Genomic DNA, 12,281 nt, shown 5'->3' on the forward strand with positions numbered 1-12,281 from the left:
TCTCCTCTGGGACAGAGATACAAAGTGCAGGTCTCCTCTAGGACAGAGATACACAGTGAATGTCTCCTCTGACTCTCTCCCCCCCCCTCTCTCTGTCTCTCTCTCTCTCCCCCGCGCCCACCTCTCTCTCTCTGTGTCTCTCTCCCTCCCCTGCCCCCTCCTCCCTCTCTCCCTTCCCCGCCCTCCTCCTTCCTCTCTCTCTCTCTCCCTCCCCCGCACCCCCCTATCTTTCTGTCTCTCTCACACCCCCGCCCCCCTCGTCTCTCTTTGTCTCTCCCTCCCCCACCTCACCCCTCTCTCTCTGTGTCTCTCTCCCTCCCCTCCCTCTTTCCCTCCCACGCCCCCTCCTCCCTCTGTGTCTCTCTCCCTCCCCCACCCCCCCTCTCTGTCTCTCTCTCTCCCTCCCCTGCCCCACCCTCCTCCTTCCCTCTCTCTGTCTCTCTCTCTCCCGCGCCCCCCTCTCTCTCTGTGTCTCTCTCCCTCCCCCACCCCACTTCTCTCTCTCTCTGTGTGTCTCTCTCCCTCCTCCGCCCCCTCCTCTCTCTGTGTCTCTCTCCCTCCCCCGCCTTACCCCTGTCTGTCTCTACCCCTCCCCCCTCCTCCCTCCCTCTCTCTCTCTCCCCCTCCTCCCTCTGTCTGTTTCTCCCCCTCCCCCCTCCTCCCTCTCTCTCTGTCTCCCTCCCCCGCGCTCCCTATCTCTCTGTGTCTCTCTCCCTCCCTCGCCCCAACTCTCTTTCTGCATCTCTCCCCCCTCTCTCACACTGTGTCTCTCTCCCTCCCCCTCCCTCCCTCCACCCCCTCTGTCTCTGTGTCTCTCACTCCCCCGTCCCCCTCCTCCCTCCCTCTCTCTCTCTGTCTCCCTTCTCCGCCCCCTCCTCTCTACGTCTCTCTCCCTCCCCCGCCCCCTCCACCCTCCCTCTGTCTCCCTCCCCCGCCCCCTCCACCCTCCCTCTCTCTCTCTCCCCCGCGCCCCCTCTCTCTGTGTCTCTCTCCCTCCCCTGCCCCCCTCCTCCCTCCCTCTCTCCCTTCCCCGCCCTCCTCTCTCTCTCCCTCCCTCCCACGCCCCCCCTATCTTTCTGTGTCTCTCTCACTCCCCCGCCCCCCTCCCTCTCCCCCCCCTCTCTCTCTGTCTCTCCCTCCCCCACGCCCCCCTCTTTCTGTGTCTCTCCCCCCCCCTCTCTCTCTCCCAAATGTCACAATGAGTAGTGTCAGCCCAGCCTGGTCTCCAGGTAACTGTTACCTGTACACTGTGTTACCTGTACACAGACTGTGTGTCCGTCCCATTCTGTGACACTCAGCGGGGACCGATGCCAGCCCCGCGCCCAGCACTGGGGAACAGAGGGAGACCCCTGCAGACCAGGGTGGACACCCGCCGAGGGGCAGAAACTGCTCAGGAGTCACCCCCGGCTGGGGTACAAAAAGATCAAGTTACTGCCCCAGAAATACCACCAGCCAGGGCATGAAAACCTTCAGGGCAGGCAAAAGCATCTAAGGAGACCCCCTCCAAAGCGGAGAGAGACCCCCGCAATGGAAAAAAAGACACCATCCCCGGGAGGGGCAAAATCCAGACCAGACAAGCCCCAAGCAGGGGCAAAATCCAGGCCAGACAAGCCCCAAGCAGGGGCAAAATCCAGGCCAGACAAGCCCCAAGCAGGGGCAAAATCCAGGCCGTCTGTGTGCAAGAAACAAACAGAAACCAATGCAAACAGCGGTAACTACCCGTGAACTGTACAGGGCAGGGGGCACAGGGAGTCACAGGGCAGGGGGCACAGGGAGTCACAGGGCAGGGAGCACAGGGAGTCGCAGGGCAGGGGGCACAGGGAGTCACAGGGCAGGGGGCACAGGGAGTTAAAGGGCAGGGGCACAGGTAGTCACAGGGCAGGGGCACAGTGAGTCACAAGGCAGGGGGCACAGGACAGGGGGCACAGGGATTCACAAGACAGGGGACACAGGGAGTCACGGGGCAGTGGCACAGGGGGACCGTTTCAGGGCGGGGGTCACAGGAAATCACAGAGTAGGGGGCACAGGGAGTTACAGGTAAGTGGGCACAGGGAGTCACAGGGCAGGGGGCACAGGAAGATTGTCACAGGGCAGGGGGCACAGGGAGTCACAAGGCAAGGGTCACAGGGAGTCACATGGTAGGGGGCACAGGGAGTCACAAGGCAGGGGAACAGGGAGTCACAGGGCAGGGGGCACAGGAAGTTGCAGGGAGTCACAGGGAGTAACATAGCAGGGGGCACAGGAAGTTGCAGGGAGTCACAGGGAGTAACATAGCCGGGGGCACAGGAAGTTGCAGGGAGTCACAGGGAGTAACAGCAGGGGGCACAGGAAGTTGCAGGGAGTCACAGGGAGTAACATAGCAGGGGGCACAGGGAGTTGCAGGGAGTCACAGGGAGTAACAGCAGGGGGCACAGGAAGTTGCAGGGAGTCACAGGGAGTAACATAGCAGGGGGCACAGGGAGTTGCAGGGAGTCACAGGGAGTAACATAGCAGGGGGCACAGGGAGTTGCAGGGAGTAACATAGCAGGGGGCACAGGAAGTTGCAGGGAGTCACAGGGAGTAACATAGCAGGGGGCACAGGAAGTTGCAGGGAGTCTCAGGGAGTAACATAGCAGGGGGCACAGGAAGTTGCAGGGAGTCACAGGGAGTAACATAGCAGGGGGCGCAGGGAGTCACAGGGAGTAACATAGCAGGGGGCACAGGAAGTTGCAGGGAGTCACAGGGAGTAACATAGCAGGGGGCACAGGGAGTTGCAGGGAGTCACAGGGAGTAACATAGCAGGGGGCGCAGGGAGTCACAGGGAGTAACATAGCAGGGGGCGCAGGGAGTCACAGGGAGTAACATAGCAGGGGGCACAGGAAGTTGCAGGGAGTCACAGGGAGTAACATAGCAGGGGGCGCAGGGAGTCACAGGGAGTAACATAGCAGGGGGCACAGGAAGTTGCAGGGAGTCACAGGGAGTAACATAGCAGGGGGCGCAGGGAGTCACAGGGAGTAACATAGCAGGGAGTCACAGGGAGTAACATAGCAGGGGGCACAGGAAGTTGCAGGGAGTCACAGGGAGTAACATAGCAGGGGGCACAGGAAGTTGCAGGGAGTCACAGGGAGAAACATAGCAGGGGGCACAGGGAGTTGCAGGGAGTCACAGGGAGTAACATAGCAGGGGGCACAGGAAGTTGCAGGGAGTCACAGGGAGTAACATAGCCGGGGGCACAGGATGTTGCAGGGAGTCACAGGGAGTAACATAGCAGGGGGCACAGGAAGTTGCAGGGAGTCACAGGGAGTAACATAGCAGGGGGCACAGGAAGTTGCAGGGAGTCACAGGGAGTAACATAGCAGGGGGCACAGGAAGTTGCAGGGAGTAACATAGCAGGGGGCACAGGAAGTTGCAGGGAGTAACATAGCAGGGGGCACAGGAAGTTGCAGGGAGTCACAGGGATTAACATAGCAGGGGGCGCAGGGAGTCACAGGGAGTAACATAGCAGGGGGCACAGGAAGTTGCAGGGAGTCACAGGGAGTAACATAGCAGGGGGCACAGGAAGTTGCAGGGAGTCACAGGGAGTAACAGCAGGGGGCACAGGAAGTTGCAGGGAGTCACAGGGAGTAACATAGCCGGGGGCACAGGGAGTTGCAGGAAGTCACAGGGAGTAACATAGCAGGGGGCACAGGAAGTTGCAGGGAGTCACCGTGTCACTGGGGTGCAGGGAAAATACTTGATGGGCCAGAGGTACCTCCTGTGTCTCCCTGAAGTAGAGGTCAGACTTATTCAGCCATTTCTGTCTCTGTCTCTGTGTCCCCCTCTGTGTCCCTCTCTGTGTCCCCCTCTGTGTCCCTCTCTGTGTCCCTCTCTGTGTCCCTCTGTCTCTGTGTCCCCCTCTGTGTCCCTCTGTCTCTGTGTGTCCCTCTGTGTCTGTGTCCCTCTGTCTCTGTGTGTCCCTCTGTGTCTGTGTCCCTCTGTCTCTGTCTCTGTGTCCCTCTGTGTCTGTGTCCCTCTGTCTCTGTGTCTGTGTCCCTCTGTGTCTGTGTCTGTGTCTGTGTCCCTTTGTGTCTGTCTCTGTGTGTCCCTCTGTCTCTGTGTCTGTGTCTGTGTCCCTCTGTGTCTGTCTCTGTGTCCCTCTGTCTCTGTCTCTGTGTGTCCCTCTGTGTCTGTGTCCCTCTGTGTCTGTGTCCCTCTGTGTCTGTGTGTCTCTGTCTCTGTGTGTCCCTCTGTGTCTGTGTCCCTCTGTCTCTGTCTCTGTGTGTCCCTCTGTGTCTGTGTCCCTCTGTGTCTGTGTCCCTCTGTCTCTGTCTGTCCCTCTGTCTCTTTCTCTGTGTGTCCCTCTGTCTCTGTCTCTGTGTGTCCTTCTGTGTCTGTATCCCTCTGTCTCTGTCTCTGTGTGTCCCTCTGTGTCTGTGTCCCTCTGTCCCTGTGTCTCTCTGTCCCTGTGTCTCTCTGTCCCTGTGTCTCTCTGTCCCTGTGTCTCTCTGTCCCTGTGTCTCTCTGTCCCTGTGTCTCACTGTCCCTGTGTCTCTCTGTCCCTGTGTCTCTCTGTCCCTGTGTCTCTGTGTCTCTCTGTCCCCGTGTCTCTCTGTCCCCGTGTCTCTCTGTCCCTGTGTCTCTGTGTCCCTGTGTCTCTCTGTCCCCGTGTCTCTCTGTCCCCGTGTCTCTGTGTCCCCGTGTCTCTGTGTCCCTGTGCATCTCTGTGTCCCTGTGTATCTCTGTGTCCCTGTGTATCTCTGTCTCCCTGTGTCTCTCGTTCCCTGTGTCTCTCTGTCCCTGTGTCTCTCTGTCCCTGTGTCTCTCTGTCCCTGTGTATCTGTGTCCCTGTGTCTCTCTGTCCCTGTGTCTCTCTGTCCCTGTGTCTCTCTGTCCCTGTGTCTCTGTGTCCCTGTGTCTCTCTTTCCCTGTGTCTCTCTTTCCCCGTGTCTCTCTGTCCCCGTGTCTCTCTGTCCCCGAGTCTCTCTGTCCCCGTGTCTCTCTGTCCCCGTGTCTCTCTGTTCCCGTGTCTCTCTGTTCCCGTGTCTCTGTGTCCCTGTGTATCTCTGTGCCCCTGTGTATCTCTGTGTCCCTGTGTATCTCTGTGTCCCTGTGTATCTCTGTGTCCCTGTGTATCTCTGTGTCCCTGTGTATCTCTGTGTCCCTGTGTATCTCTGTGTCCCTGTGTATCTCTGTGTCCCTGTGTGTCTCTGTGTCCCTGTGAGTCTCTGTGTCCCTGTGTATCTGTGTCCCTGTGTCTCTCTGTCCCTGTGTATCTCTGTCCCTGTGTCTCTCTGTGCCTGTGTCTCTCTGTCCCTGTGTCTCTCTGTCCCTGTGTCTCTCTGTCCCTGTGCCTCTCTGTCCCTGTGCCTCTCTGTCCCTGTGCCTCTCTGTCCCTGTGTCTCTCTGTCCCTGTGTCTCTCTGTCCCTGTGTCTCTCTGTCCCTGTGTCTCTCTGTCCCTGTGTCTCTCTGTCCCTGTGTCTCTCTGTCCCTGTGCCTCTCTGTCCCTGTGCCTCTGTCCCTGTGTCTCTCTGTCCCTGTTTCTCTCTGTCCCTGTGTCTCTCTGTCCCTGTGTCTCTCTGTCCCTGTGTCTCTCTGTCCCTGTGTCTCTGTGTCCCTGTGTCCCTGTGTCTCTCTGTCCCTGTGTCTCTCTGTCCCTGTGTCTCTGTGTCCCTGTGTCCCTGTGTCTCTCTGTCCCTGTGTCTCTGTGTCCCTGTGTCCCTGTGTCTCTCTGTCCCTGTGTCTCTCTGTCCCTGTGTCTCTGTGTCCCTGTGTATCTCTGTGTCCCTGTGTGTCTCTGTGTCCCTGTGTATCTCTGTGTCCCTGTGTGTCTCTGTGTCCCTGTGTGTCTCTGTGTCCCTGTGTGTCTCTGTGTCCCTGTGTGTCTCTGTGTCCCTGTGTGTCTCTGTGTCCCTGTGTGTCTCTGTGTCCCTGTGTGTCTCTGTGTCCCTGTGTGTCTCTGTGTCCCTGTGTGTCTCTCTGTCCCTGTGTGTCTCTCTGTCCCTGTGTGTCTCTCTGTCCCTGTGTCTCACTGTCCCTGTGTGTCTCTCTGTCCCTGTGTGTCTCTCTGTCCCTGTGTGTCTCTCTGTCCCTGTGTGTCTCTCTGTTCCTGTGTGTCTCTCTGTTCCTGTGTCTCTCTGTCCCTGTGTCTCTCTGTCCCTGTGTCTCTCTGTCCCTGTGTCCCTGTCTCCGTGTCCCCGTGTCCCCGTGTCCCCGTGTGGTTGAGAAGGACATGGATCACAGAGCTCTTGTCCATGTCACACTGAAGGTCCCTGTGTCCCTTCTGTCTGTGTCCCCGTGTCCCCGTGTCCCTGTGTCTCCGTGTCACCCTGCGGTGGGTGTTTTGTGCATGTTATACTGACTCTTGCTCCCCTGCTGTTAGTATACACCAGGAGCATCGTCCCAGCACAGAGCTTCCATCCACGGCAAGAGCCACGGCAAGAGCCACGAACGCCGAGTACTTCAAAGGCAAAGTGAAAGAAATCTTCCAAACTGAGACTGACGCTGCAGTGAGAGCCCTGCAAACAGGTACAGAACCCGGGGAACCGATACAGAACCCGGGGAACCGGTACAGAACCCGGGGAACCGGTACAGAACCCGGGGAACAGGTAGAGAACCAGAGTAACATGTACAGAACCCGGGGAACCGGTACAGAACCCAGGGAACAGGTACAGAACCTGGGGAACCAGTACAGAACCTGGTGAACCGGTACAGAACCCGGGGAACCGGTACAGGACCTGGGGAACCGGTACAGAACCCGGGGAACCGGTACAGAACCAGAGTAACAGGTACAGAACCTGGGGAACTGGTACAGAACCTGGGGAACCGGTACAGAACCTGGGGAACCGGTACAGAACCAGAGTAACAGGTACAGAACCTGGGGAACTGGTACAGAACCAGAGTAACATGTACAGAACACTGGGAACAGGTACAGAACCTGGGGAACCGGTACAGAACCAGAGTAACAGGTACAGAACACTGGGAACAGGTACAGAACCTGGGGAACCGGTACAGAACCAGAGTAACAGGTACAGAACCTGGGGAACCGGTACAGAACCTGGGGAACCGGTACAGAACCAGAGTAACATGTACAGAACACTGGGAACAGGTACAGAACCTGGGGAACCGGTACAGAACCAGAGTAACATGTACAGAACCTGGGGAACCGGGTCAGAACCAGAGTAACAGGTACAGAACCCGGGGAACAGGTCAGAACCAGAGTAACATGTGCAGAACCTGGAGAAAAGGCACAGAACCTGGGGAACCGGTACAGAACCAGAGTAACAGGTACAGAACCAGAGTAACAGGTACAGAACCTGGGGAACCGGTACAGAACCAGAGTAACATTTACAGAACACTGGGAACAGGTACAGAACCTGGGGAACCGGTACAGAACCAGAGTAACATGTACAGAACACTGGGGAACAGGCACAGAACCTGGGGAACCGGTACAGAACCAGAGTAACATGTACAGAACATTGGGAACCGGTACAGAACCAGAGTAACATGTACAGAACATTGGGAACCGGTACAGAACCTGGGGAACAGGTACAGAACACTGGGAACAGGTACAGAACCTGGGGAACCGGTACAGAACCTGGGGAACCGGTACAGAACCTGGGGAACCGGTACAGAACCTGGGGAACCGGTACAGAACCAGAGTAACATGTACAGAACACTGGGAACAGGTACAGAACCTGGGGAACAGGTACAGAACCAGAGTAACATGTACAGAACCTGGGGAACCGGGTCAGAACCAGAGTAACAGGTACAGAACCCGGGGAACAGGTCAGAACCAGAGTAACATGTGCAGAACCTGGAGAAAAGGCACAGAACCTGGGGAACCGGTACAGAATCAGAGTAACAGGTACAGAACCAGAGTAACAGGTACAGAACCTGGGGAACCGGTACAGAACCAGAGTAACATTTACAGAACACTGGGAACAGGTACAGAACCTGGGGAACCGGTACAGAACCAGAGTAACATGTACAGAACACTGGGGAACAGGCACAGAACCTGGGGAACCGGTACAGAACCAGAGTAACATGTACAGAACACTGGGGAACAGGCACAGAACCAGAGTAATATGTACAGAACCTGGAAAACAGGTACAGAACCCGGGGTACCGGTACTGAACCAGAGTAACATGTACAGAACCTGGGGAACCGGTACAGAACCAGAGTAACATGTACAGAACCTGGAGAACCGGTACAAAACAGGTACAGAACACGGGAAAGAGATACAGAACCTGGGGAACCGGTACAGAACAGATACAGAACACGGGAAAGGGATACAGAACCCGGGGAACCGGTACAGAACAGATACAGAACACAGGGAACAGATACAGAACCTGGGGCACCGGTACAGAACACAGGGAACAGATACAGAACCTGAGGAACCGGTACAGAACACAGGGAACAGATACAGAACCTGGGGAACCGGTACAGAACCAGAGTAACATGTACAGAACCTGGGGAACAGATACAGAACCTGGGGAACCGGTACAGAACCAGAGTAACATGTACAGAACCTGGGGAACCAGTACAAAACAGGTACAGAACACAGGGAACAGATACAGAACCTGGGGAACCGGTACATATCACAGGGACAGGTGCAGACCACGGAGAAGAGGTACAGAACACAGGTAAAGTACCGAACATCCGGGCACAGGTACAGAACATAGAGAAGAGGTACAGAAAAGAACAGGAACAGTGCGGGCACAGGACAGGTACAGCGCGGGCACAGGACAGGTACAGCGCGGGCACAGGACAGGTACAGCGCGGGCACAGGACAGGTACAGCGCGGGCACAGGGCAGGTACAGCGCGGGCACAGGACAGGTACAGCACGGGCACAGGACAGGTACAGCGCGGGCACAGGACAGGTACAGCGCGGGCACAGGACAGGTACAGCGCGGGCACAGGGCAGGTACAGCGCGGGCGCAGGACAGGTACAGCGCGGGCACAGGGCAGGTACAGCGCGGGCGCAGGGCAGGTACAGCGCGGGCGCAGGGCAGGTACAGCGCGGGCACAGGACAGGTACAGCGCGGGCACAGGACAGGTACAGCGCGAGCACAGGACAGGTACAGGGCGGGCACAGGACAGGTACAGCGCGGGCACAGGACAGGTACAGCACAGGACAGGTACAGCGCGGGCACAGGACAGGTACAGCGCGGGCACAGGACAGGTACAGCGCGGGCACAGGGCAGGTACAGCGCGGGCGCAGGGCAGGTACAGCGCGGGCACAGGACAGGTACAGCGCGGGCACAGGACAGGTACAGCGCGGGCACAGGACAGGTACAGCGCGGGCACAGGACAGGTACAGCGCGGGCACAGGACAGGTACAGCGCGGGCACAGGACAGGTACAGCGCGGGCACAGGGCAGGTACAGCGCGGGCGCAGGACAGGTACAGCGCGGGCACAGGGCAGGTACAGCGCGGGCACAGGGCAGGTACAGCGCGGGCACAGGGCAGGTACAGCGCGGGCACAGGGCAGGTACAGCGTGGGCGCAGGACAGGTACAGCGCGGGCGCAGGACAGGTACAGCGCGGGCACAGGGCAGGTACAGCGCGGGCACAGGACAGGTACAGCGCGGGTGAGATATACCATGTGACGGACGTCCGTCATGGAGAGGTCTGGTCACGCTGGAGCGCCAAACAATCGGTACGCAAAACAGAGGGACACGGTATACTGAGTCTATCCAGACTCCGCCTCTGGGTACGTGCCGCGGTCCTGCTGACCGCCAATGTGTCCCTGCCCGGGCTAGGGCAAAAATGTGCCCAAAACATCCCTTGCTAGCAGAGTAGTTACCCCCCCAGAACCACTAGGGGCCCAACCCAAAAGCCACGCTCTTATACCTGGGATACTGCCCACCCACTATGGGAGTCACTGACTCCATTTACACAATGTTACTCTGATACCCGGGTGGGTTCTGGGAACACGAGGACCTCCATCAGTGCAGAGGGTCCCAGGGTTCCCAGAACACGCATAGCAGATACACAATCCCTGCACCCAGAGCACAATCATTCCAACTGGCCTCTCGCTGGGAAGCGCCTCAGTGTCTGCGGGGAACAAGGTCTCTACCCCGCTGGGAGCCCGTCCCGGGACCTGATACTCACCCCTTCCCCACTCTCCATGCCTCCCCCAGCCCTCTGTCCCGATCCGGCATTTCTATGTAAGCAGCTCAGCCAAGTGAATGACTGGGTCTGCATACAGAGAAATGCTTATAACGTAATGTACAGTACTGGCTGCCTTACAGACTGTATGGGGAACATGCTACACCCTAACAGGGGGGATAAAAGGGCTTTCCTGTAATGTACAATCCCCAGCCCCCATTTTATACAGTGTTCCCCCTCCCAGACATCAGACAGAGATTCGCTCTGTCCTGGAAGGGGTTACTGTCACAGGAGGCCAGGTCTTTTAACACCTTAATACCGGGATCATATCCCTGAGCAAAACCGAGGAATAAAATAAATCGCGTGTATTCCTTAGAAACAGACGTACGCACAAATGGATTACAAAATACAGGAGAGAACACACTTACTGGGGGTCTGGGCTATCAAACTAATCTTTCCTAGGTACAATGGCTCAGAAGACACAGTCTTTACAAGTCCTTCCAATGACCGGGAGGTTCTCACAAAGTCCTGGAACTCGCTTCAGCACAGTCCCAGACGGGACCGCCACGTTCTGTTTTCAGAACTTGGCCCCTGAAAAGCAGTACTTAGACAATGTCTTGCCTTGAAATCTCTGAAGCCGCCTCGCGTCTATTTCTCACAGAGCGTCTTTTTGGGATATTGAATTTGCCGCTGCTGTCTTGGCGCTTACAATCTGACGTCCTGATTGGATGCAGGGTTTATTATAGGAGTTTCAGTCCCATTCACAAAACACTATAACCAATCAGTGTGGGAATTTCTCTGCCAGCCTATCACCGATTTGCCGGTGAAGTGCTAAAGCTGGGCGGGCACTGATTCCAGTTCTGTCGGTGAGTTGCAAGAAAGTTTCCAGGGTAGGATTTTGACCGTAGCATTGTGCTTCAATTTATCCAAGAATCTCACCTGATTCCCGGCTAAATGTTTGGGGTATCCAGTAACTCGGGGACCCCGCTATATAGTCACAATCTGTAAAGACTTTCTCTACAACCCCCCCCCCCCCCTGAAACTCATAGTCCCGCAATCTCTGCTCGCTGGCACCCCTGCTGGAAAGGCAAAAACACAAACATTCTTTATTGTCGCCTATTCTCATACAATGCATATCAATACATACACAACAGCCGGGTCCAAGAGCTTACACTCTAGGACCCCACCACATGACTCAGGGGCAACCAAGTGGGCTTGACCATTATTTGTGAGCCAGGTTACCCCCTCACCGTCACAGTTACACAAAACATTACTTACAGCGGCCAAAACAAGCCTCACACAGGCGGCCACTACGCCGTATTGGGGCAGCCAGCCGGGCTTCACCTTTATTATGGGAGGCTGGCTCCCCCGACCGTCACAAGGACACCTGTGAGCGCTATCAGACACCTCGGTTAGTATAGTATAACAGACATGACACACCTGTCAAATGTCAGTAGAAAAGCCTCTGGATCCTCGTTCTGAGCCATTTTCCTCAGGAGGACCGGGGGGTTTGTTCGCAAGTTCTGGACTGGCAGACCCTTGGAATTGGGTCAGCAACCTGGCCATCCGCTCATCCTGTGCTGCCTGCTGCTGGGTTAGGAGCTGGGTTTGCTGCTGCAATAGTCTTTCATCTCTCTCTGACTGTAGTTGGGCCTGCTCCTGCATTAACAGTCCCTGCTGTCTGGCCTGCTCCTGCATTAACAGTCCCTGCTGTCTGGCCTGCTCCTGCATTAACAGTCCCTGCTGTCTGGCCTGCTCCTGCATTAACAGTCCCTGCTGTCTGGCCTGCTCCTGCATTAACAGTCCCTGCTGTCTGGCCTGCTCCTGCATTAACAGTCCCTGCTGTCTGGCCTGCTCCTGCATTAACAATCCCTGCTGTCTGGCCTGCTCCTGCATTAACAGTCCCTGCTGTCTGGCCTGCTCCTGCATTAACAGTCCCTGCTGTCTTGCCTGCTCCTGCATTAACAGTACCTGCTGTCTGGCCTGCTCCTGCATTAACAGTCCCTGCTGTCTGGCCTGCTCCTGCATTAACAGTCTCTGCTGTCTGGCCTGCTCCTGCATTAACTGTCCCTGCTGTCTGGCCTGCTCCTGCATTAACAGTCCCTGCTGTCTGGCCTGCTCCTGCATTAACAGTCCCTGCTGTCTGGCCTGCTCCTGCATTAACAGTCCCTGCTGTCTGGCCTGCTCCTGCATTAACAGTCCCTGCTGTCTGG

At 56.9% G+C, this 12,281-nt stretch overlaps 1 protein-coding gene across 1 annotated transcript in view; it reads left to right on the top strand.

The window, feature by feature from the left end:
• Positions 1 to 1,463: 1,463 nt before the first annotated feature.
• FAM221B (family with sequence similarity 221 member B) overlaps positions 1,464 to 12,281 on the top strand; it is a gene marked incomplete at its 5' end in the record, with an annotated part of 82,670 nt that continues 71,852 nt past the window's right edge. Inside the window, 2 exons of the mRNA XM_075585090.1 lie at positions 1,464 to 1,711; positions 6,339 to 6,484. Of these exons, the coding sequence (XP_075441205.1) occupies positions 1,464 to 1,711; positions 6,339 to 6,484 (394 nt within the window). The remainder of the gene's footprint in view (positions 1,712 to 6,338; positions 6,485 to 12,281) is intronic.

Source organism: Ascaphus truei, unplaced genomic scaffold (genome assembly GCF_040206685.1).
Source record: "Ascaphus truei isolate aAscTru1 unplaced genomic scaffold, aAscTru1.hap1 HAP1_SCAFFOLD_926, whole genome shotgun sequence".
Lineage (NCBI taxonomy): Eukaryota > Metazoa > Chordata > Amphibia > Anura > Ascaphidae > Ascaphus > Ascaphus truei.